The sequence below is a fragment of the Bufo bufo genome, chromosome 1, assembly GCF_905171765.1.
Source record: "Bufo bufo chromosome 1, aBufBuf1.1, whole genome shotgun sequence".
In the NCBI taxonomy this organism is placed as follows: domain Eukaryota; kingdom Metazoa; phylum Chordata; class Amphibia; order Anura; family Bufonidae; genus Bufo; species Bufo bufo.
Genome location: NC_053389.1, coordinates 600,265,781 through 600,292,387, shown reverse-complemented (window position 1 = coordinate 600,292,387; position 26,607 = coordinate 600,265,781). Strand labels below are relative to the sequence as shown.

Genomic DNA, 26,607 nt, shown 5'->3' with positions numbered 1-26,607 from the left:
TTCTCCCCAAGCAACCTGTTTCTCATGTGTAGAAGTCATGTATTGTCTCCACTTGCAGAGCTGCCTTTAAATCCTCTTGGACACGATCGTGTGTCCCCTGTGGCCATATTGCGGCCCGCAATACACTGGATACCGGCCGTGTGCATTCCGCATCACGGATGCGGACCCAGTCATTTGGGAGTACTTTTACTACGGAGTGCTTTCGAGGGGTTCCGTTCCGTGCTTCTGTTCCTCAAAAAGATATGACAAGTTCTATCTTTTTGCAGAACGGATGGATCGCGAGCCGCATGTGGCTGCGATCCGCATGTGGCTGTCCCATGGTCTGTGCCCGTGCATTGTGGACGTTCGTGTGCAAGAGGCCTAAGAGAAATATGTGGCAGAGGTGTCTGGCAAACAAATCTCTAATTATTGAGAGCACATGCATGTGTATGAGGGAGGGGGGCTGAGAGCAATAGCTGTTGGCTACATGTATGAACACATCTAGAGCTCATTAAGGTGGTCGATGGTCAGGACAGACAGCTCATGGAATGAACACTGACCCATTAAAGTCAACGGGTCACTTCCCATGTGCATGGACCTATAGAAGAAAAATCATAGCTTGTATCATTAGCTCAGATAATCATCCCCCCCCCCCCCCCCCCCCCCTCAAGGTTCATTCACTTAAGTGAGTGGATCTGCAAGGAAAACATAGGACACAAACCTCATCTGCACCTGTGTTCCCGTCTGTGAGTTTAACATCAGTTATCTGAACAAACCTTAAAGGGGTTTTCTGGGTTCAGGGCTGAGCCTGGGTCTCAGCGGGTTATTTATAGACTACATATTAGTGGAGCGTTTCCAGGTCCCGATGCTCCCCCTTGGTTGGCTGCATCGAGCAAGGCTCTGTATTGTGCCAGTGATGTACTGGGCTTCGCATCACTACTGCCCAGCTCGGTGACGTCACCAGCTCAGATGGGCAGTCTATAGCGCTGTTATGGAGGTGGGTACTATGCGATGCAGGGTGACAACTGGGAGCATCAGAGCAAGGAAATCCTCATATGCTCCACTAATATGCAGTCTATAAATAAAGAACAGCGTATACCCAGGTTCAGCCCTGGACCCGGAAAGCAATTGTCATCCGAGAATTCAAACTGGAAAGATCCTGCATGCATGAGGGTTGGTCAGCCCCGCCTGACCTCACACTAGCTGCTGTTAAAATCCAACTCCCAGCATGCTCTGTTCACTTCTATGGGAGTTCTGAGAACAGCCAAGCAAGTGTGCATGCTGGGAGTTGTTGTTTCACCACACCTGGAGTGCCGAAAGTTGCTGATCCCTGTGATATAGGATCATACTAAAACTAGCCATACAATTCAGGGTTTCATTTGATGTCTGTTAATGTCTGAGGGCACCACAGACCTTGCTGGTAGATGACTGAAATCAGAATCTGCAAAAATACATATATGGACAGTTTTTTAGTCGGAATCCATAAAAATAAAATGAATGGAAAGTTTCGACTGACAGTCCGGTAACGAGGCTGACGGATGGCAGCAGAACCTCTCTCTGCTTTTTATTTTTATTCTAACAATCATAAGCCCTCCAGGGAGAAACTGTTGCTACATATTAAGTAACTGGCAAAGAAACAGTTAAATCTTTTATGCTGTGCATCCCAGGTATACGGTTTCTGATGTAGCTTTCTTAATTTGGTGGTTTCCACGCCTTGTAGCTGTGGTCACGTTTTGTCTGGGTCCACTTGCCCTGTCAAAGCTGATGAATTCCTTGTATGAAGTAAACCAGTAGGGAGGTATATAATTGGCCTACATGTTGGTAAATCTTTCCGCCTCCAAATGAAGATAAACTGCAGCAGGGCATGTCTGTTTCAGAAGATAGCCTTTGGGTCACGTGCATAGTAAATGTGCACAGCTTAATCCGATATGAGCTTGTAAAACTATATGCTATATACACCACATTACATGCTGTAAACTAGATGCCAAGTGTCCTGGTTGCTTAGTGCCACGCTGGTTATTCATTTAAACCCATGTGTATTAAAGACTGCCTTTTATTAGGTGATCAGTCTAGGGTTATAGCTAGTTGGGTTTTTGTAGGTTTTGGCATTGAAGAATCTATAACATAGATATTTTTAATTGGCAGCCTGAGTATGATCAATCAGTTTTCAATCTGACCACTGAGCCTAATAGGCAGACACTTTACTGTGGCAATCCCTTATCAGCATAGAAACATAGAAACAAAGAATGTGTCGGCAGATAAGAACCATTTGGCCCATCTAGTCTGCCCAATTTACTGAATACTATGAATAGCCCCTGGCCGTATCTTATATGAAGGATGGCATTATGCCTATCCCATGCATGCTTAAAGGGATTCTGTCACCACATTTTACCCCCTACAGTAAAACATAGCTACTTGTAGGTCTCCCTGAGCTGTATTAAATGAGTGAAGTGCGCACTTTGCACGACGATGCCATTGCCTGTAGTCCGCACGGGCACAGACTACAGTGTGTAGTGTGCACGTGCAGGATTTCAAACAGGCTCAGGGATTACGTCAGCGCGCCGGCTCTTGAATATATTATATTGGAAGTGGCGCTGGACTCAGGAAGGCGGTGCTGGGCACCGGACCGAGGGGTGCGGCTGGGCACCAAGTTAGGAAAGGATATCCCCTTGGGCACCTTATCGAAGTCATTAGCATATCACTAAAATCTATTTTATAAAGAAATACATCAAGACTTAGTTAATAAGGGCATCATTTAATACCGCTACGGGAGTCCTACAAGTAGCTATGTATTACTATAGGGGGTAAAATGTGGTGACAGAATCCCTTTAAACTCCTTCACTGTATTTTCAGCTACCACTTCTGCAGGAAGGCTATTCCATGCATCCACTACTCTCTCAGTAAAGTAATACTTCCTGATATTACTGTTAACCCTTTGCCCCTCTAATTTAACACTATGTCCTCTTGTAGCAGTTTTTCTTCTTTTAAAGGGAGACTGTCAACACATTTACCCCTTTTTAACAGTTCCCATAGCGCTTTTTGCTGCAACACAGATGATTAAAACGGTACCTGTATATGCTTTTGTGGACTTGTAAAACTGCCAAAAACGAACTTTGATGCATATGTAAATGATGGCTCGCAAGTGCCCAGGGGCGGCGTCCACCGCGTTGGTGCCCAGGCATCTCTGCCTCTTCGGCTCTTATCCCCGCCCAGCCTCTTCCTCTGCCCGCCCATCTGTTTTCTCTCCCACTCAGCGAGATCCCGCACCTGTGCGCTGACTTCCTTGGCTGGGGCATGCGCATGCGCCGGCTAACGGATCATACAGGTAAATTTACCTCTGTGTATGATCCGTTAGCTGGCGCATGCGCATAAACTACTGCGATGCCGTACCAGCAATGGGCATCGCAGTGTGCATGCCCCGGCCAGGGAAGTCAGCGCGCAGGTGCGGGATCTCGCTGAGGGGGAGAGAAAACAGATGGGCGGGCAGAGGAAGAGGCTGGGCGGGGATAAGAGCCGAAGAGGCAGAGATGCCTGGGCACCAACGCGGTGGACGCCGCCCCTGGGCACTTGCGAGCCCTCATTTACATATGCATCAAAGTTCGTTTTTGGCAGTTTTACAAGTCCACAAAAGCATATACAGGTACCGTTTTAATCTGTGTTGCAGCTACAGCGCTATGGGAACTGTTAAAAAGGGGTAAATGTGCTGACAGACTCCTTTTAAATATTCTCTCCTCTTTTACCTTGTTGATTCCCTTTTATGTATTTAAAAGTTTCTATCATATCCCCTCTGTCTCGTCTTTCTTCCAAGCTTTTACTCTTTCCTCATTATCAAAGGGATGATTACAATGAAAATTATACTCTATATAAATGGCACAGCTCACCTCCTCATACAGCGTGCCTTGAACACTCTCCCATAGAAGTCAGTGGCCCACATTTACTAATGTGGGTGTGCCTGCATTGTGATACTAAGTGCAGGCATGTTTTTGCCTAGAGGAGGCTTTGGCTAAAGCTGTGCCAATTTTGTACCACAATTCTGGTATAAAATTCTCTAAAACTAAGCCAATCAGTAGTGGGTATAAAGTTAGGGTGATATCTATTAATCTATTTTTGCTAATTTTGTGGCATAACTGGGTCTCAAATTTTGTTGCGTGCCTTTTGTGGTAAAATTTGTGACTTAACCCAACTTGTGCCTATTCTCCAAAAATGTCAGGAAAAGCATTTATTCTCCACGCTGGTTTGTAGCTTGGAAAATAGCTTAAATCTATGGCCTCAAGTGAAAGTAAAGTTTAGCCTGTTGCACGGCTATTGCCAAAATTGTGTGGAGGCCTGCAAGGAGGAACTTGAGACTTGTGTGGAAAGCGCCAGCCTTAATAAATGTCCCCCTATGCTTGCACCCCATGTATCATCCAGCCTAAGCCCCTGTGCTAAACTAACGGTTATGGATGAGTCAGCATTTTTTTTGAGGGGGATCATTATAGGCTACCTTTATATTGGGTCTATGTACTTTTTGTAGCAATATTGTAACCTTGATGACCTCTAAATCTGGGGCAGGTATAGACGGCCTGACAAAATACAGGCTAATGGAACAGCAGATTGTCTGTCTGGAAGAAAGTGTTCCTTCCCAACAGTTGGCTGCTTGTTCAGTGACTGAGACCGCTGCATTTATATGTAGCGATCTGCTTCACAGTATGAAGACGAGGGATCGATATTGTCATGACTTGTCCCTATGCAGAGTCATTGTTTCTGGGCGGAAGATCGCTGTTTAGACATAATTGGTGTGCCTACACAAATGCCAGGAGCACCTGATGAATTTGTGAACTCAAGTGACTAGAGCTTTGCCCAGGCCATTGATACTAGTCATGGCGTCACTGGGCCTGCGGTAAACAGCGAGAAGGCCGCGGCGCTACTGCCGGCCTCGCTGCCTTCTCAAACAGCTGATCGGCAGAGGTCCTGGGTGTTGGACCCCCGCCGATCAGATTCTGATCTATCCAGAGGATAGATCATCAGTTTAAACAAACTGCAGAACCCCTTTAAGGTTACGCCATGTATATGATTAGTAAAATCTGCTCCACAAAGTCATCTCCATGCTTAGTCACCTAGTCCATGTGGCTGCTGCTCCATAATCATGTACCAAAAAAACAAACTATAATTTGAAGACAAAAGGCTATTTTATCCGTATCTGGCTTTAATTGGTAAAGGAGTATATGGGGGATACACTGCCTCCAGCAGAGAAGAGTCGAGTGCAGTTTTCTCACGTGTTTGTGTAGGTGGTTCCTGAGCTTTTGATAATGCTCTATTGTGAATAGACTAATATTAATTGTCAAGCAGAAGCTGGGAAATGAGTATAAATTGTAAAGGTGTGTGTGTGTGTGTGGCCTCCACGTGCCTGTATGACCTCCCTACAACGCCTGTGTATGCTCCTGATGAGGTGGCGGACGGTATCCTGAGGGTTCTCCTCCCAGACCTGGACTAAAGCATCTGCCAACTCCTGGACAGTCTGTGGTGCAACGTGACGTTGGTGGGTAGAGCGAGACATGATGTCCCAGATGAACTCAATTGGATTCGGGTCTGGGGAACGGGCGGGCCAGTCCATAGCATCAATGCTTTCGTCTTGCAGGAACTGCTCACACACTCCAGCCACATGAGGTCTAGCATTGTCTTGCATTAGGAGGAACCCAGGGCCAACCGCACCAGCATATGGTCTCACAAGGGGTCTGAGGATCTCATCTCGGTACCTAATGGCAGTCAGGCTACCTCTGGCGAGCACATGGAGGGCTGTGCGGCCCTAGAAAGAAATGCCACCCCACACCATTACTGACCCAATGCCAAACCGGTCATGCTGGAGGATGTTGCAGGCAGCAGAACGTTCTCCACGGCGTCTCCAGACTCTGTCACGTCTGTCACATGTGCTCAGTGTGAACCTGCTTTCATCTGTGAACTGCACAGGGCGCCAGTGGCGAATTTGCCAATCTTTGTGTTCTCTGGCAAATGCCAAACGTCCTGCACGGTGTTGGGCTGTAAGCACAACCCCCACCTGTGGACGTCGGGCCCTCATATCACCCTCATGGAGTCTGTTTCTGACTGTTTGAGCAGACAGATGCACTTTTTTGGCCTGCTGGAGGTCATTTTGCAGGGCTCTGGCAGTGCTCTTCCTGTTCCTCTTTGCACAAAGGCGGAGGTAGCGGTCCTGCTTCTGGGTTGTTGCCCTCCTACGGCCTCCTCCACGTCTCCTGATGTACTGGCCTGTCAGCTGGTAGCGCCTCCATGCTCTGGACACTACGCCGACAGACACAGCAAACCTTCTTGCCACAGCTCGCATTGATGTGCCATCCTGGATAAGCTGCACTACCTGAGCCACTTGTGTGGGTTGTAGACTCCGTCTCATGCTACCACTAGAGTGAAAGCACCGCCAGCATTCAAAAGTGACCAAAACATCAGCCAGGAAGCATAGGAACTGAGAAGTGGTCTGTGGTCACCACCTGCAGAACCACGCCTTTATTGGGGGTGTCTTGCTAATTGCCTATAATTTCCACCTGTTGTCTATCCCATTTGCACAACAGCATGTGAAATTGATTGTCACTCAGTGTTGCTTCCTAAGTGGACAGTTTGATTTCACAGAAGTGTGATTGACTTGGAGTTACATTGTGGTGTTTAAGTGTTTTTTTGAGCAGTGTATGTATATCTATCTATCTATTCCCCCCCCCCCCCCAATACCCTGCAGTAATAGAAGCTGAAGTAGTTAAGTAGTTTGGCTTCTCTAATAAGAGTTGATCTGGTCACCACATTACCTTGTGAACCCTCATTAATCAGGCCTCACACTGGCTGTGCCGTGCGCTCCATTTCTCACTTGATAAGCGAATGTTTGCCCTTTACTGACAAGCTTTTAATGAAGGCAAAATTCAGCACTTAGCTGAGTAATGTATGGAGTGCAGGTACTTTAGTCCATGAAGTCTGCTGTGTTTTAGGCATCTGGTCTTTTAATGTGGTGAATGGGTGTAATACACTTTGGTAAAATCAAGCTACAAATGCTCATTTGAATGGCTAAAATGAATGCTGCTTTTGTAAGCACAGGTTTTTTATTTTATTTATCCTAATACTTCTTTTATTAGGCTACTTTCACATTTTGTGTTTTTTCCTTTTCAGGTTTTGAGATCCGACAGAAGATCTCAAAACAGGTGAAAAACGCTTTCAGTTTTGTCCCTATTCGTTGTCAATGGGGACAAAACTTAAGAAACCGGAATGGAATGCGTTCCGTTCCGGATTGTTGCATTCTTTAACCGGACACATAACCACTGCAAACTGCTCTTTTGTGTCTGGTTTGCGAACAAACTAAACAAACCTGTCCAAAAAACGGATCCAGTGCCCATTGACATGGTGTTAGTGCCAGATCAGGTTTATTCATTTTAGATGTAATACATCTGCATCTGAAAGTAACGGATGAAGCCAGTTGTATTAAATCGAACTGTAGCATTTTCCTCCCGTTTTGAGATGCTCTATCAGGTCTCAAAACCTGAACTGAAAATGCATATGTGACTAGCCTTAGGCCTCATGCACACAACAGTTGTTTGGGTGTGCATCCGAGCCTTCAAAAGATGCGGACAGCACTCCGTGTGCTGTCCACATCCTAGGCTCCATTCCGCGGCCCCGCTAAAAAAATATAACATGTCCTATTCTTGTCCGCGCTTTGCGGACAAGAATAAGCATTTATGTTGCCGGCTTCCGTTCCGAAAATTGTGGAAGGCAACACGGGCGGCTTCCGTTTTTTTGTGGATCCGCGGTTTGCATGAGGCCTTAGAGTTGTTTTTTTGTTTTTTTACACAGTTATAGGGTAACTTATGTTTTCATAAAAAAAAAAAAAAAAAATCTATTTTAGCATATGTTACTGCTGCAGCAGCATTATGCCTAAAGCAATCTTTAGTTTCTTCACACACCACTGTTTTTCCTTGAGTTTTTCCCCTTAGTTACAGCTGTTTTAAACATTTACAGCATAAGGACCTTCTCAAGATGGCTCCTGCCAGTTCTGAGACCAAAACTGCTTTCCCTCACTTCCCATACACACTCTGAAGCCTAATGCAGGCAAGCAGTGTGGAAGACCTCCCCTCTGTCTTCTGTTTATACTAAAAGGAAGACAGACAAGCCCTAGAAATTGTCTTTTAAGGGAGCAGTGGAAAGGGACAGAGGACATTAATGAAAGCTGTTATAAGGTAATTACAGATCTTTTGGTAATCATTGGCAGACTAACTCGGGTATACACATGCCTAGCTCTAATAAACTAGCAAAAAAAAAAAGTTACCCTTTTAAGTTTAGTGAAATGTGCTGCAGCACCAGTTGTGAACTCAACACTTTTTTGATCAAGTGGTATAATGCAGGTGGGAGTTGAACATATGCATTACGGATGCTGTGTGTCCCAGGTGCATTTTGTGTTCCTTGTTCAGTTAGCACGGCAGTGAAGGCAAAAAGTTTCTGTAAAAGCTGCAGTGTTTCTCCCTGGCTAGCCTGCAGCTTGCGGCAGCGGAGGCATTCCTTTTTAAAGCAGAGCCTCACCCCTCCATGTTCTATCTGACAAGGTAATTGTGATGTGTGACAGACCGGGACTTTGGGTGTTGTATGCTTGCGTCCAGTTGATTCATTATTGCAGTTCATTCTAGTTTAGGCTAAAAAGCATTTTTTATCCTTTAGAGCTGCTCTGAAGGTTTACTCATTATGTAACTCTTGTCTCACTGATTTAAGTTTAAAGAGCAACTAAACTTTTATACAAATTTTTGTTGTCCCTAACCCCTAAAAAAACTTTTTCTAATATACTTTATTTTTCTATCTTTACCGTACTTTTTCATCCCTAAAGCACACTCAGTTCTTCCTACACCGCTGAGCTGTCAGCGTAGTACGGAGTTTTCATTTTATGAATGGGGCAGCAGCACAGGAGCGTATATTGCTGCTCCTGCCCGTGCTCCCTGGACTATTACTAACTGCTGGCATAGCACATGGGTACCCTGTACCCATCTACTGTGCCAGGGTTAGCTGAGCGGGCTCCTGCTTCTGCCTGCTTCGCTAAGCTGAGAGCGCTGACATGCAGTTCTCTTAGCTGAGCGGAGCAGGCAGAAGAACGGTAAAAATAAAGTATATTAGAAAGATTTCAAAAGATCAGATTGATGTTCAATTAAAATGGGTTTTCTCACTTCCGCAAATGGCATTTATCATGTAGAGAAAGTTAATGCAAGGCACTTACTAATATATCGTAATTGTCCATATTGCCTTTTTCATTCATTTTTCTATCACATTATACACTGCTCGTTTCCAGGGGTTACAATGACCCTGCAATCCAACAGCGGTGGCCGTGCTTGCACAGTATAGTAAACATTGCTGGCCTATGCCCAATCCCTCAATCCCAGCTACCAGAAAGGCCGGCACTTTTTCATGTTGTGTGTAAGCACGGCCAACGCTGCAGGAATGCAGGGTGGTCGTAAACCCCAGGAAATGAGCAGTGTATAATGTGATGGACAGAATGAATGCTCTATGATCACCAACACTGGTGGATGTCTGCTGTGCAAAATAGCAGTGGCACCCTTGAGCTCCTAAACCATCATCCACTTTACATGTGCGGCAGATGTTGTGAAGGGGTTATATTATTGACTGTTTCAGTTTAATGGATGATGACAGATGATTTAATGGTTCAAATATGCAAAATCTTGAATAGCTTTAATTTGTTCTTAAATGGAAGGATTGTTAATAGCTTTTAAGCTGTAGGAACAGAAAAGCAAAAAAGCTCAAAAAAAACCCAAATCTAAATGGCTAAATGGACGTTCAATAACCTGACTATTTCCTTACAGGTTGTTCAAGTGTTAAATGCAGATGCTATGGTGGTGAAGCTGAATTCTGGAGAGTTCAAAACCATTCATCTTTCCAGCATCAGGCCTCCCAGACTTGAAGGCGAAGGATCTCAGGTAATAACAGTGACTGGTAGAAATGTGTGCCATGGCTGACTTTGTTATTCATACCGTTGACTTTATAACTTTTAACACACCACGACATAGTTAGTTGTGGTGCAATGTACATACTGTGGAGCGTTCACATATACTGAGCCCGCACCATACAATGCCGGCGGCGGCTGTGTAATAAAGCAGACACTCAGCCGCAATGACTGGCATTGGGGTACTTGAACACTAGCGTTTTTCTTTTCCGGCATAGAGTTCCGTCCTAGGGGCTCTATACTGGAAAAGAACTGATCAGTTTTATCCCCATGCCTTCTGAATGGAGAGCAATCAGTTCAGGATGTCTTCAGTTCAGTCTTTTTGACTGTTCAGGACGGAGATAATACTGCACCATGCTGCAGTTTCATCTCCGGCCCAAAAAACTGAACACTTGCCTGAATGCTGAATCCGGCAATTTCTTTTTGCCATAGGAATGTTTTCGTGCCGGATCCGTCCTTATATAACGGATCCATTTCTCCAGATGACAAACAGAGAGACGGATCCGTTCTTGCAATGCATTTGTAAGACTGATCCGCATCCGGATCCGTCTACAAATGCTTTCTGTTTGCATGCAGATTGCCGGATCGGGCAGGCAGTTCCGGCGACGGAACTGCTTTCCAGATCACACTGCCACAAGTGTGAAAGTAGCCTTAGTGATGATGCCGATCCCAGTCATTTAATCCCTCAGATGTTGTGGCCATACCGATCTCAGTATCCTTGAGGATAGGTGGATGGAGTGGGCTTCCTTTGCCTTCTATTCGGCACTTCTGTGACATCGCAGGGCTTTGATAATTAGCTATGACGGCTTGGACCCTTGAGAAAGTTGCAGGGCAGTTATGGCTAACTGTCTGAAAAGCTGTGTTCGAGGCGCGACTTCTCAGACTGCCTCTGAGAATCCCACTAACTGTCGGCATTACAGAGTTCAGTGCTGCCAGATCCCCATTCAGTACTGCTGGAAAAATAGCTCTGTATACACTGGGGATCTGGTGGTGTCGGTTGTGGTGTCTGCTCCTGTGCCAGAGGAAGCAACGTGAAAGGTTCATCTAAATCTAATAGTTTTCAGATGGGTGCCAAATTGTGCCCTGTCCCTTTTGATCAGGTTGGCTCAATGTCATTTTTGCCAACTCCTTCCCGTGACTATTAAAGGGTTTCTGTCACCCCGCAAAACTCATTTTTTTTTTTTTTTTTTTGGATAGTTAGATTCCTCATAGTGCGATATAGCAGAATATAATGCTCTTACTTACTTTCATGCGGCCGATTCTTTATAAAACGAACTTTTATAATATGTAAATGAGGGCTCTATCAGCAAGTAGGGCGTCTACTTGCTGGTAGCTGCTGCAGAAATCCGCCCCCTCGCCGTGTTGATTGACAGGGCCAGCCGGGATCTCCTCCTCCGGCCGACCCTGTCAGTAATTCAAAAATCGCGCGCCTCGTGTCATTCGGCGCAGGCGCTCTGAGATGAGGAGGCTCGTATCCTCAGCACTCCCTCAGTGCGCCTGCGCCAATGACGTCTTCTCTTTCGGTGATGTCATCGGCGCAGGCGCACTGAGGGAGTGCTGAGGATACGAGCCTCCTCATCTCAGAGCGCCTGCGCCGAATGACACGAGGCGCGCGATTTTTGAATTACTGACAGGGTCGGCCGGAGGAGGAGATCCCGGCTGGCCCTGTCAATCAACACGGCGAGGGGGCGGATTTCTGCAGCAGCTACCAGCAAGTAGACGCCCTACTTGCTGATAGAGCCCTCATTTACATATTATAAAAGTTCGTTTTATAAAGAATCGGCCGCATGAAAGTAAGAGCATTATATTCTGCTATATCGCACTATGAGGAATCTAACTATCCAAAAAAAAAAATGAGTTTTGCGGGGTGACAGAAACCCTTTAAGTGTGCCTGCTATACGGCCTACCCCTCCTTCCAATGCACTTTTTGTTCTGATGGTTTTTATTTTGCAAAAGCTTCACATCCAGATTCTGTACAGCATGAGCCCGCCTGTGTAAAAATAGGACTTATGAATTACTCATTTTCCAAGCGTCCTGTACTGACATTTTACCTAACACTGCATGTTTGCTTGGCTGAAACACACAGCTGTTATGTCTTAGTATATGCTAGATTCAGATTGTTCGCTGCAATAAGTTGTAATGGTCCTAGATGGGCATGTTGTAGCCAATATGTAGTCTTTAAACCAAAGCGTGAGGATAGATGAGGAATACAATGAAGGCTCCATTCTATAGAACAGTCGCTGGTCACTGAATCGGCTTCACTACTTTTTTTTTTTTTTTTTTTTTAAAGGATGCATATAAAACAATTTTCCTAAATGGTTGACCTTGTGTACATCTACCTATTGTAGACCCGGATGGCCGGTGGCACGAGCAGGTAGCTGGTGCAGACCTTTCACACTCCTTGTATGTTTTCCAAGTGCATCCAGTAACATTGCAATACTAATTGCTGTTTAATAGCTCTGGACTGCCGTTTGGCTCCTTGCTGCATACCCAGCTATAATTATAATTGGCTTTGGTTGAATATACTTCGTTTTACCTATTCCACGCTGAACTGTTGTAACGCTGCAAATCTGTGCTCTGTTCTTTTGGCTTTTCCCCACTCATACTGATGCAAATTTAAAACCCTTTGAGACCTTCAATCTCTCATGCTGTATTATCACTCGCTTTCTTAAGCCCAGTAACGAAACATGCATGCTTTATAGGTAAAAATAAAGCTGCTCTGCTAACATGCTATAGAATACAGTGCAGCTTCTGATGAAATCAGTCATTTAAGCAAGCTCCTTAACATACATGTTGGGGGCATCCGGTAGCGTTCAAATACACGCTTACTCACACGTCCATGTCAAGCCTGTATTACACCTGCCAATTTTTCAGCAGATAATGGCTAATGAGCGTTCGCATGAGCGCTTATTATTGGTCATCTTGCAGTGTAATACTGCCGCAGATTGCTCGTTCATCCAGCAACCCAAATCTAATAATGATTGTCTGCCACAACATGCCACAGATCAAAGCAATATATAACTCTTTCCAGTAGGACTAAGGCTACTTTCACACTAGCGTTCTGCTGTCCGCTCGTGAGCTCCGTTTGAAGGGGCTCACGAGCGGAGCAGAACGCTTCCGTCCAGCCCTGATGCAGTCTGAATGGATGCGGATCCGCTCAGACTGCATCAGTCTGGCGGCGTTCAGCCTCCGCTCCGCTCGCCTCCGCAAGCAGCGTTCAGCTGTCCGCCTGGCCGTGCGGAGGCGTGCGGATCCGTCCAGACTTACAATGTAAGTCAATGGGAACGGATCCGCTTGAAGATGACACCATATGGCTCAATCTTCAAGCGGATCCGTCCCCCATTGACTTTACATTGAAAGTCTGAACGGATCCGCTCAGGCTACTTTCGCACTTAGAAATTTTTCTAAGTTATTAATGCAGACGGATCCGTACTGAACGGAGCCTCCGTCTGCATTAATATGATCGGATCCGTTCAGAACGGATCCGATCAAGCGCAAGTGTGAAAGTAGCCTTACACCAGGACTTAGGGCTCTTTCACACTTGCGTTGTCCGGATCCTTCGTGCACTCCATTTGCCGGCGGTGCCCGCCTGATCCGTAACAACGCAAGTGAACTGAAAGCATTTGAAGACGGATCCGTCTTCAAAATGCGTTCAGTGTTACTATGGCACCCAGGACGCTATTAAAGTCCTGGCTGCCATAGTAGTAGTGGGGAGCGGGGGAGCAGTATACTTACAGTCCGTGCGGCTCCCGGGGCGCTCCAAAATGACGTCAGAGCGCCCCATGCCCCGGGAGCCGCACGGACGGTAAGTATACTGCTCCCCCGCTCCCCACTACACTTTACCATGGCAACCAGGACTTTAGCGTCCCGGAAGCCATAGTAACCATTCAGAAAAAGCTAAACGTCGGATCCGGTTATGCGCCGAAACGATGTTTAGCTTAAGGCCGGATCCGGATTAATGCCTTTCAATGGGCATTAATTCCGGATCCGGCCTTGCGGCAAGTGTTCAGGATTTTTGGCCGGAGCAAAAAGCGCAGCATGCTGCGGTATTTTCTCCGGCCAAAAAACGTTCCGTTACGGAACTGAAGGCATCCTGATGCATCCTGAACGGATTTCTCTCCATTCAGAATGCATGGGGATAATCCTGATCAGGATTCTTCCGGCATAGAGCCCCGACAACGGAACTCTATGCCGGAAGACAAGAACGCAAGTGTGAAAGAGCCCTTAGTATAGTTTTAAGGTACTTCACTGGACTGAAATCCACAGTGGAAAACGTCCCTCTTCTGCAGCGTAATCCATCAAAATGTCAGTTTCCAAATGGCTTCAATGGGGGAAAAACTCCACTACATGCACATGGTGATGTTACACTGCTGGTATTTCAAATCTGCTTCAGAAGTGGCATGTTGCTACTTTGAAGGAGTTATTCGGCACTAAATCAGACTCCCCAATGTGGCTGACCTGAGGTGGTGACGATACTCTTTGGGTCACCGCTGCTGGATTTGGTTTGTGTAACTCCTGAACCTGCAGTGGTGAGTGGGAGTGCTGGTTCAGAAGTCCCACAGACCAAATCCAGCGGTAGGGACCAGGTGAGTCTTTCCACTCCTGTGCGTCAGCCACGTCTGGGGGTTTGATTTAATGCCTGTTTTTTACAGCTAAAATAGCTAGCGGTTTTATTGTGTGTTTTTGATGTCTGCTTAAGGCTACTTTCACACTCGCATTTTGGGCGGATCCGTCATGGATCTGCAAAAACTGATCCATTACAATAAAACAACCGCATGCATCTGTCATGAATGGATCTGTCTGTATTATCTGTAACATAGCCAAGACAGATCCGTCATGAACTCCATTAAAAGTCAATGGGAGACGGATCTGTTTTCTATTGTCAGAGAAAACGGATCTGTCCGCATTGACTTACATTGCGTGCTAGGACTTTTGGCTCCGCACCACATCTCGGACAGAAAAACGCTGCAGGCAGTGTTATGGTGTCCGCCTCCAGAGCGGAATGGTGACTGATCGGAGGCAAACTGATGCATTCTGAGCGGATCTTTTTCCATTCAGAATACATTAGGTCAAAACTGATCCGTTTTGGACCGCTTTTGTGAGCCCTGAACGGATCTCTGAAACGGAAAGCCAAAACGCTAGTGTGAAAGTAGCCTAAAAATGCACTGTTTAGAGGCAGATCAGCCAAATAATTTGCCACTATTTTTTGCGCACAGGTTTTATCCGTGTGAGCTTACACTCAATTTCATATGCACATGTTTTAAGGCCTTATGCACATGACTGTGGTTTGGCGCCACATTCACTTCAGTGGGTCCGCAAAAGATCTGTGTGCTGTCCGCATCCCTACCTCAGTTTTACCTTCCTGGAAAAAAAAAAGAATCGTGGACCAGGATAGGACTGGTCGATTGAGAACTCGACCTGTTCTGCAAAATGCGGAATGCACACAGCCGGTATCTGTGGTGTGCACGAGGCCTAAGAATGAGACTACAGCATCTTATACGGTAGTACAGTGAGCTTTGCTGTTTTACATAATCCTGGCCACCTCCTTATTTAATTGCAGCCTGGATACAGCAGGCTGAGGGGCCCATGTAGAGGTGTGCCTCCACGAGTTGGCCCCTGAATCAATGGATTTATGGTGTATCTAAGAGTCCTTTTTAACCCCTTATGCTGATGAATAGTACTATAGTATAGTAGTACTAGATTAAATCATGGACTGAATCCTTGTGATTTAAACACCTGTTAAACACCTGCTTCCAATGTGAATAGGTCAAGTAGTCAATTGAAATAAAGTGACTGGGAATGAGTTTGTCAAGCCAATTATTCTTCGGACTGGCTTGCTGCATGAAATTGCTACACACAACGTAGAGTCTCATGTAAAAAAACGATCTGCTGCTCCCAATAACAATGTGAAATCTGCCAGCTTTGATTCCACACATATTACAGTTGTTAAATGTTGAGGAAGCCCTGAAGGACTAAATATTTATGGAGAACTGCCATTAACATTTTAAGTGATTAAAGCTGACCTTGAATGTGTTTCTCTTGTCATTTCCTAACGGTTGAACTGCGGCAGCAGCAAAATACCTCTCTTAAAATCTGACAGCTATCAAAGCGCAGCTGTCTGAAGTGTCCATCCGAACGGCAAATGCATGATTCATTTTTGGGGTACAGTTTCCCCTGTAGCTCAATGAATCCATTTTTACAAGAATCCGAAGCCAGATTAAGATACTGAATGTCTAGTGTGGATTGTTATTTTGCTGATTTTATAAAATTACAATTTTTGACTAGGGGGGCTGGCTAGATTTAGAAAGACGTTGTTGTCCCATTATCCATGTAACAGCCGGTAAACATGGTAGACCCCTTTTCTTAAGGGGTTGGCTGGTTTCCTATATTGATTGGTGGGGCTCCGACTCCCTTCGATCAGTTCTCTTCTGTTTACCTGCTTGACATCATAGATGTGAGCAGGTGTAATTGCAGCTCCTCCCTCCTATTCACTTCGATGGGAAGGAGTAGTTCTTCTCCTTCTACTCCTTTCCATTAAAGTGAATGGGAGCAATAGACAGCAGGTAAATAGTGAAGAGAATCCAGTGCTTGTACCAGGACAGCACTGCCCACCAATGAATTTAATACCTGGGAGGGCGCACTGGGGGCTAGAAAGGCAAAAGATAACTACACATAAATAAGACACATGAATTAACGCTCCACAATCCAGCCACTTCCTAAAGTGTATGTGATAGGAGGAGGGCGTGTTTAAGTTCTGAGAGCAACCATTTGTTGAGGTGCAGCAGCTAGTGCACGAAGAGCTCAATGAATTGTGGGTAGTAAGGGCAGGCAGGATTAGCCTCAGGGCTGTGGCCAGTGGCAGCCATCTTAACAGAATAGTGAAATTGCAGTTTTATGCAGACTGGTTGCTAAGAGCTGAATCTTCTGAAATGTGGGGTAAGCAAGTCTAATAGTTAGTGATTCTGGAATATCATGGTAGTAGTAACTACATATATAAAAATTGAAATTGGGGTCCAAATGTGACGGTTATCCTTTAAAGTTCAAACCGGTAACAGGCACTCTTTAGAATAGTACAATCCATGCTTTAAACATGAAATAAAATGATTCACAGGACAAAGTGCAGAGAAAAAGCTGTTCGAATACAAGCAAAAAGAGGATTTAACCCCTTAAGGACACAGCCTTTTTACACCTTAGGACCAGGCCATTTTTTGCAAATCTGACCAGAGTCCCTTTAAGTGCTGATAACTTTAAAACGCTTTTACTTATCCAGGCCGTTCTGAGATTGTTTTTTCGTCACATATTGTACTTCATGACACTGGTAAAATGAAGTCAAAAAAATAATTTTTTTGCACCAAAAAATACCTAATTTAACAAAAATTTGGAAAAAATTTGCAAATTTCAAAGTTTCAGTTTCTCTACTTCTGTAATACATAGTAATACCCCCAAAAATTGTGATGACTTTACATTCCCCATATGTCTACTTCATGTTTGAATTGTTTTGGGAATGATATTTTATTTTTTGGGGATGTTATAAGGCTTAGAAGTTTAGAAGCAAATCTTGAAATTTTTCAGAAATTTACAAAAACTCAATTTTTAGGGACCAGTTCAGGTCTCAAGTCACTTTGCGAGGCTTACATAATAGAAACCACCCAAAAATGACCCCATCTAAGAAACTACACCCCTCAAGGTATTCAAAACTGATTTTGCATACGTTGTTAACCCTTTAGGTGTTGCACAAGAGTTATTGGCAAATGGGGAGGAAATTTGAGAATTTCATTTTTTTGTCTAATTTTTCATTTTAACCCATTTTTTCCACTAACAAAGCAAGGGTTAACAGCCAAACAAGATTGTATCTTTATTGCCCTGACTCTGCCGTCTACAGAAACACCCCATATGTGGCCGTAAACTACTGTACGGGCACACAGCGGGGCGTAGAGGGAAAGGTGCGCCGTTTGGTTTTTGGAGGGCTGATTTTGCTAGACTGTTTTTTTGAAGCCCCCCTGATGCACCCCTAGATTATAAACTCCATAAAAGTGACCCCATCTAAGAAACTACACCCCTCAAGGTATTCAAAACTGATTTTACAAACTTTGTTAACCCTTTAGGTGTTGCACAAAATTTTATGGAAAATAGAGATACAATTTCTAAATTTCACTTTTTTGGCAGATTTTCCATTTTTTTATATATTTTTTCCAGTTACAAAGCAAGGGTTAACAGCCAAACAAAACTCATTATTTATGGCCCTGATTCTGTAGTTTACAGAAACACCCCATATGTGGTCGTAAACAGCTGTACGGGCACACGGCAGGGCGCAGAAGGAAAGGAATGCCATACGGTTTTTGGAAGGCAGGTTTTGCTGGACTGTTTTTTTTGACACCATGTCCCATTTGAAGCCCCCCTGATGCACCCCTAGAGTAGAAACTCCAAAAAAGTGACCCCATTTTAGAAACTACGGGATAGGGTGGCAGTTTTGTTGGTACTAGTTTAGGGTACATATGATTTTTGGTTGCTCTATATTACACTTTTTGTGAGGCAAGTTAACAAGAAATAGCTTTTTTGGCACCGTTTTTTTTTTTTTTTGTTATTTACAACATTCATCTGACAGGCTAGATCATGTGGTAATTTTATAGAGCAGGTTGTCACGGACGCGGCGATACCTAATATGTATACAATTTATTTTTATTTATGTAAGTTTTACACTGATTTCATTTTTAAAACAAAAAAAATGTTTTAGTGTCTCTATAGTCTAAGAGCCATAGTTTTTTCAGTTTTTGGGCGATTATCTTAAGTAGGGTCTCATTTTTTGCGGGATGAGATGACAGTTTGGCATCTATTTTGGGGTGCATATGACTTTTTGATTGCTTGCTATTACACTTTTTGTGACGTAACATGACAAAAAATGGCTTTTTTTACACCGTTTTTTTTTTACGGTGGTCATCTGAGGGGTTAGATCATGTGATATTTTTATAGAGCCGGTCGATACGGACACGGCGATACCTAATATGTATACTTTTTTTTTTATTTATGTAAGTTTTACACTGATTTCATTTTTGAAACAAAAAAAATCATGTTTTAGTGTTTCCATAGTCTAAGAGCCATAGTTTTTTCAGTTTTTGGGCGATTATCTTGGGTAGGGTATGATTTTTGCGGGATGAGATGACGGTTTGATTGTTACAATTTTGGCGTATATGCGACTTTTTTGATCACTTTTATTATCTTTTTTGGGAAGTAAGGTGGGCAAAATTTCAATTTCATCATAGTTTTTTATTTTTATGGCGTTCACCGTTCGGGTAAAGCAACATGACCGTTTTATAGATCAGGTCGTTACGGACGCGGCGATACCAACCATGTGTAGGGAATTTTATTTTTTTCATTTTTAATCAGTGATAAATGTGTTTTTAGATTTTGACTTTTTTTTTTTTCACTTTTATTCACTTTTTCTTTGACCCAGACCCACTTGGTTCTTGAAGATCCAGTGGGTCTGATGTCTGTATAATACAGTACAATATATATTGTACTGTATTTTACACTTTGAACAGATCTATGCCTTTTAGCACAGATCTGTTCAGCACCATGGACAGCAGGACGCCTGAGACGGCGTCCTGTTGCCATGGGAACCTTCCCCGTCTGCTCAGTACTGCTCAGAACTGCGCAGACGGGGAAGGGTAAGGAGGGGATCTGTCGGGGGGGGCTGTCTGGGGGCTCTCTCCCTCCCCATCGGGGGGCTGCAAAGGCACAACAGCCCCCCGATGGGAGAGGGAGGGAGCTCCCTGCGCTGTTAACCTTTTCCATACAGCGGTCCTTACGGACCGTTGTATGGAAAGGGTTAAACTGCTGACATCGCATCGCAGATGTCAGCCGTTTATACCAGGGTGCCAGCAATGTGCTGACACCCTGGTATACCCACTAGAAGCCAACGATTATACAAGGGGAGGCGGGCGGGGGATCGCGATCCCGCCTGCTGCACCGCCATCCTCCCGCACCGCCCGCAACCCTCCCCCTGCACCTCCCGCCACCATAAAATCATTCGGGGGTGCAGGGGGGGGGGTGAATAAAACGTTATTTTGGGCAAATAAAGTTTCTGATCCCCGCGGTCAGGGACCGCGGGGATCAGAAAATACAGAAATCGGCGGTTTGCCGCGATCGCCGACATGGGGGGGGGGGTCACGGGATTCCCCCGCGCATTTAGCCTAGGTGCCTGCTCAATGATTTGAGCAGGCACCGACTTCCAATCACCGCCGGCCGGGCGGCAGTGATCGGAACAACACATGACGTACCGGTACGTCATGTGTCCTTAAGAGGTTAAAGAGTATCTCATGAAGGCTAATCAGTTTTCTGCAGAGACCTCAGTGCTTGTATGAATGCTGCTTTCTCTAAACTGTTACCTGCATGATGTTTGCATTGCTCCATCCCATTCACTTTAGTCTGACCCCCCCCCCCCCCCCACCTCCCTGATCTGATTTTGATCTATCCTGAGGATAGGCCATCAATATGGGACACCAGACAACCCCTTTAAGGCCCTAATCTGCCTCCTCATATAAACATTGGACAGCTTTGCAGATCATGCAGTGTATATTCTGAATCACTTGGTGGCAGGATAAATTTGAGAACCAAGCCCCTTTTTCAGTAGGCTAGCTGTAATTTGTGTAATTAGTTTGAATGGGAGCTTGCTGTTTTCTCCTTTTGTGTTTAAGCATGCTTAGATCCGACAGGTAGCTATTCTGACTACAACTGTCAATTCATGCAGGGATTTGCTATAACATCTGCTATAGCTGGGAAGAGATGCACCTAGTGGCCTGCATAAAACACATGGCATCTTCCAAACTACCCATATGACCCTTGTGACTTTCCTGTCAAATCCCTTGTTCTTGCGATTTGTAAATTGCTGAGTCCTCTAAATACCTCTGGCCTGTTTTATTTCTGTGATATCTTAAGTCTCACGCCATAAACTGTTAGATGATACGGTTCCCTGTCGTAATAAGGCAGAACAAGCCTATATGCAAATTGATATTGTTTAAGTTGTAGATGTGACTAATCGCAGCCTTTGCATCTGGGACCACTTATGTATGACCTGTCGGGGAAAGATGATTGCTCACTATACTGTTCTTCTGCATTTTAAATGAATATAATGGCATGCAGATAAATATAATTTCTTATACAAATTCCTGGGTGTCATAAAGGAAATAAAACAATGTCATGATGAAGTGATATACATCATGCAGTTGTGTCTCAAGAAATTAGGATATCATTGCTAAGATTTAAAGCATTTATTTCTTTTAATGTTTATTATGACTTACAGCTAATGAAAATTAGGATATTGTGATTCTATTCTATATTGTAGACTAATCAGCTAATCAACACAACACCTTCAGAGTTTACCTAAGCCTTTAATTGTCCCTCAGTCTGGTTCAGTAGGCTGCACAATCATGGGGAAGACTGCTAACTTGGCAGTTGTCCAGAAGATGGTCATTGACCCCTTCCACAAGGAGGGTAAAGCTGCATATACTGTACATGCATGCAGTAGTACGGTGGTTTTACCCATAAAATGCCCATGCTATTTGGATGAATCTTTCAGCCACTCACCTTGTAGTGCAGATCAGCAATGCCTGCATCAATTTTGTTGAATGTCATTTGAAGTAACAATGACCCAAGAAAGACCATTATAGGCTGAAAATATTGAGGCGGATTTACTGTGCTTGTAGATGTCATAAACTTGGGCTGTCTAGACATGAACATTATCACACTGGCTCAGGCTGGATGATGAATATGGTGCTTCTGTCTAAGGCAATACCAGAAATCTAGGCCAGAATTGTGGCACATTATAAGCAATGTCCCTTTTTGGGCTAGGCAGAAACTTTTTAAAATCTGACCAAATTGTGTCACTTTGACACAACTTATGCCCAAATCTAAGTAAATTAATTTGGTCTGTTTTATCCTGAGACCAATGTAGCTTGAGGGACCACTTTCTTTACTGTTAAGGATATTCTATGTTCTCTTCATCTGGCACTTTCTGTGGTGGTAAAAACCCCTTTTAATGTTATATGGATAATTCAGGGTGGTAATTCATAGCTGTTTTTCTGTTCCCTGAATACTGTCATTTTCTCAAATAAGATCTCTGTAAAATGGAAATATAAGTGAACACTGCTTGCCTGTTTATTGCTATGCTTGATGTATTTCTCAGAGCGTTCGTAGCAGTGGAGTCCTGTAGTAACACATGTGTTCTATGTAACATTATGTAACTGCTGGAGTTCACAGTTCTGTGGGTCTAAAGCTTCCTCTCGTATTATATGCTAGGTGTTTTAATGTGGTGACAAATAAAACGTCATGTCATTAGCATAGGTTGTTAGGTTTACAATTGCTGAAATGATGAAAATATTGGTAACAATCGATTTTAAACTAGGAAATGCGTTACTTAAAGAAGAAAGTAGTGAAATACTGTGCTTTATTTGCTGCAGCGCTAAACGCAATGGCTTTCTTTTGCCCAGGTTATTTTAAAGCTTTAAATGACCATTTTAGTTAACATGGGTTGTGTCCTGAATTTTGTCCAGTGCCATTTTCGCATTACATGGATGTTTTTTATTCATTTTTATTTTTTATATTTTTTTCCTTTTCCAATGGATCTAATGGGTTCCTAATAATAGATTCATGAATTTGAATTCCATAGACCACGTTCAGCTTGGCACTAAGGCTTTATAGTGCTGTTCAGCCTTTCTGGGGGCTGTATCCTCCATGTAACTGGGGCTACTATGTCAGCCCCAGTTACAGGAGAAGTGAAGTTAAATGTCCCCCAGAGGTCTTGTATGACATTATGCGGGAGACTAGGTAAAATAAAGTGTTTTACAAAAAATTATTTTTACATGAAAAACAAAACACTTTTTCCCCCATTAAGTCCTTGTTCTAAATTCCATGAAACGCCTGTTGGATCAAAGTGCCCATTACACCCCTTTAAAAATTCCTTGGGTGGTATAGTTTCCATAATGTGGTCAGTTTTGGGGGTGTTTTCACTGTGGGCTACCTCAGGGTTTCTTCAAATGCAACATAGCACCCTAAGACCCCTTTGAACGCATTGCACCTGCACTGAATCCTGACCCATTAATTTCTATGGGGCTGTGCACATGAGCTGTGATTTTTCACGCATCGCTTGTGCGTTGTGTGAAAATCGCAGCAAACTCTATATTCTGCGTTTTTCACGCAACGCAGGCCCCATAGAAGTGAATGGGGCTGCGTGAAAATCGCAAGCAAGTGCGGATGTGGTGCGATTTTCACACATGGTTGCTCGGTGACTATCGGGCTGGGGACCCGATCTGTGTTTTCCCTTATAACATGGTTATAAGGGAAAATAATAGCATTCTGAATACAGAATGCAAAGTAAAATAGTGATGGAGGGGTTAAAAAAAAAAAAATTAACTCACCGAGTCCACTTAATCGCGTAGTTGCGGATCTGTCTTCTGTAATGTTGAGCTGCCGGCTAAGGACCTGTGGTGGAGTCACATCACATGATCCAATCTCATGGTCCCTCACCATGGTGATGAACCATGTGATGAGCACAGTGACGTCAACAAAGGTCCTATTCCTGTGCACAGCTAAGAAGACAGAAGAGATGCCGGCTGCGCAATCAAGTGGATTAAGGTGAGTTTAATTATTTCTTTTTAACCCCTCCAGCCCTATTTTACTGAGCATTCTGTATTAAGAATGCTATTATTTTCCCTTTATAACCATGTTATAAGGGAAAATAATACAATCTACAGAACACCTAACCCAAACTTCTGTGAAGATCGGGTTTGGGTACCAAACATGTCGATTTTTTTTTTTGTGTGCAAAACGCATTAAATGTTTTGCACTCGCGTGGAAAAATCGCACATTTTCCCGCAACGCACCCGCATCTTATCCGTGCAAAAAACATGACGCCTGTGTGAAAGAGGCCTAAGACCATTCCAGCAAAATCTGCCCTCCAAAAACCATATAGTGCTCTATGCAGTGTACCCATACAGCAATTTATGACCAAATATTGGATGTTTCTGCAAACTGCAGAATCGGGGTAATACCAGTAAATATTGGATTGTTTAGTTGTTAACCGTTGATCAGGATTTTTTTAAATTAAAATTGGATATCTGCTAAAGTGAAATTTTGACATTTAACCTATTTTGCTTTTAATTCCTGTGGAATACTTAAAGGGTTAACATTTTATTAAACCAGTTTTGAATAGCTTGAGGTGTGTAGTTTCTAAGGCTACTTTCACACTAGCGTTTTTCTTTTCCGGTGCTGAGCTCCGTCCTAGGGGCTCAAATCCGGAAAAGAACTGATCAGTTTTATCCTAATGCATTCTGAATGGAGAGAAATCAGTTCAGGATGCATCAGGATGTCTTCAGTTCAGTCTTTGACTGATCAGGCTTTTCAGAAAACTGTAGCATGTTGTATTTTTACCTCCGGCCAAAAATCCGGAACACTTTTACTGAACGCCGGATCCGGCCTTTTTCCCATTGACTTCATTAACGCCGGATCCGCTGCTGTGTGTTCCGTCAAAACGGATCTGGCTTTTGCATGTTAAACCTGAAAAATGTGAAAAAAAGTTAGTCCATAAATGGCGGGTCAGTTTTTTCCAATGCATTTTTTCATTGTGATCAAAATCATGATCAGGATTCAAATGTAATCAGTTTTCACACGTTTTTTCCGGATCCGGCGGGCAGTTCCGTTGACCTAATTGAACGCCGGATTCGAACAACGCTAGTGTGAAAGTAGCCTAAAATGGGGTCATTTATGGATTGGTTCTATTATGTATGCCCCACAAAGTGCCTTCAGAACTGAACTGGTCCTTTAAAAAAAATTGACTTTAGAAATGTTCTTAATTTCAAAAATTCCTTCTAAAATTCTAAACCTCCTAACAGCCTAAAAAAAAAATTACATTACTAAAATGATGCCAGCATAAAGTAGACATATGGGGAATGTTAATAAATATTATGCTCCTCAAAGTGACTTCAGAACTGAATTGGTCCGTAAAGTTGATTTTGAAAGTAACTTAAATTCCCAAAATTGCTTCTAAAATTCTAAACCTTCTAACGTCCAAATAAAATTAACATTACTGAAATTATTCCAACATAACGTAGACATGTGGTAAATGTTAAGTATTTTGAGGTGTCACTACCTGTCTTTAAAACCAGAGATAGAAATTTTGAAAATGGTGAATTTTTCCAAATTTTCTGTATATTTTATTTTTTAAATAAAAGTAAAACATATTGATTTAAATTTACCATTTAATATGGTGTGCAATGTGTCACGAGGAAACAATCTCAGAATGGCTTGGATAAGTAAAAGCGTTCCAAAGTTATTACTACATGATACATAACATGTCAGGTTTGCAAAATTAGACTTGGTCAAGATGGGGGCTAATGGCTGGGGCTTGAAGTGGATAATACATGCAGTAACAGATTTTTCTACAAAGCCGGCTGAATATGGTGAAATGTATTTTCCATTTAATGGGTGATTTTAAAGGGTTTGTCCAGGATTAGAAAAACATGGCTACTTTATGCCAAAAAACAGTACTACTACTGTCCATGGGTTGTATATGTGGCTGAGCTGTAATACACCCAACCTGTGGACAAGGGTGATGCTGTTTTGGGAAGAAAGCAGGCATCTCTAGGGGGGGGGGGGGGGGGTTGCTTTAGATGCTGCTATCTCCTGAAAGCAGAAACAGAAATATGCAACTGGTTTTGTTTGAAAGCTGACATTCCAGGCTTTCATACAAGAAATTAAAGTCCATGCAACAGAGGAGAAATCGCTGTTAGAAATCGAGCTGGCAATAATCGAGGGTAAAACCTGCTTTTACTTTCACCCAAAGGTTACATGCACATGAACGTTGTTTGTTTCCGTATCCATTCCGTGGTTTTTTTTAAATTTAATTTAATTTTTTTTAATTTTTTTTATGCGGACCCATTAATTTCAATGGGTATGCAAAAAATGCGGACAGCACAGTGTGCTGTTCGCATCAGTATGTCCGTTCCGTAGCCCTGCAATAAAATAAATAGAACATGTCCTATTCTTGTCCGTTTTAGGCATTGTTACAATGGATCCGATTATAATTATTTTTTTTTTTTGCGGACCGCAAAAAACATACGGTCGTGTGCATGTAGCCTAAGCTGCATTTACAGCATCCTGATTTCTATCAGTGATATCTTCCCCTGTACTGAACATATTGCTGTCATTCTGGTATTGTCTGAAAACTGGTACCTACGTATCTGTAGCTGTTACCGAACCAGAGATATGAGCAGAAAAGCAGCCCCCCATCCCCTTCAGTGTAGAGGAGAATGAGGGAACAGCTGCAGAGCTGACAGGATGCAGGAGGATAGAAAAAAAAACTGTAAAAATATATAGAAATTTGGCATTATCACTGTACAGACCTACATAATAAAAATTTTTACCACAGTGAACGCCGTAAAAATTGCCACAAAATAATGAAAAAATTGCTGTTTAAAATATTAAGTTATTTAATACACAATATATACCACAAAATAATAATAAAAAAATAAAAAAACTAATCCTGCAAAATAAAGAACACAAAGGGAGAAAATATTATTGGTTTTTAAAGCTAAAATGAATGTCAGGGGTTAAAAATGCAATAATTCCCCCTTAGTTGTGCATTAACCAGATTTACTGCAGACACACAT

General features: G+C 43.3%; 1 protein-coding gene across 2 annotated transcripts in view; it reads left to right on the top strand.

Moving 5' to 3' along the window:
* SND1 (staphylococcal nuclease and tudor domain containing 1) overlaps positions 1 to 26,607 on the top strand; it is a 627,617-nt gene that overhangs the window by 79,430 nt on the left and 521,580 nt on the right. For both annotated transcript variants that reach the window (XM_040413516.1, XM_040413515.1), the window contains exon 10: positions 9,807 to 9,920. In XM_040413516.1, coding sequence (XP_040269450.1) covers positions 9,807 to 9,920 — 114 coding nt within the window. The remainder of the gene's footprint in view (positions 1 to 9,806; positions 9,921 to 26,607) is intronic.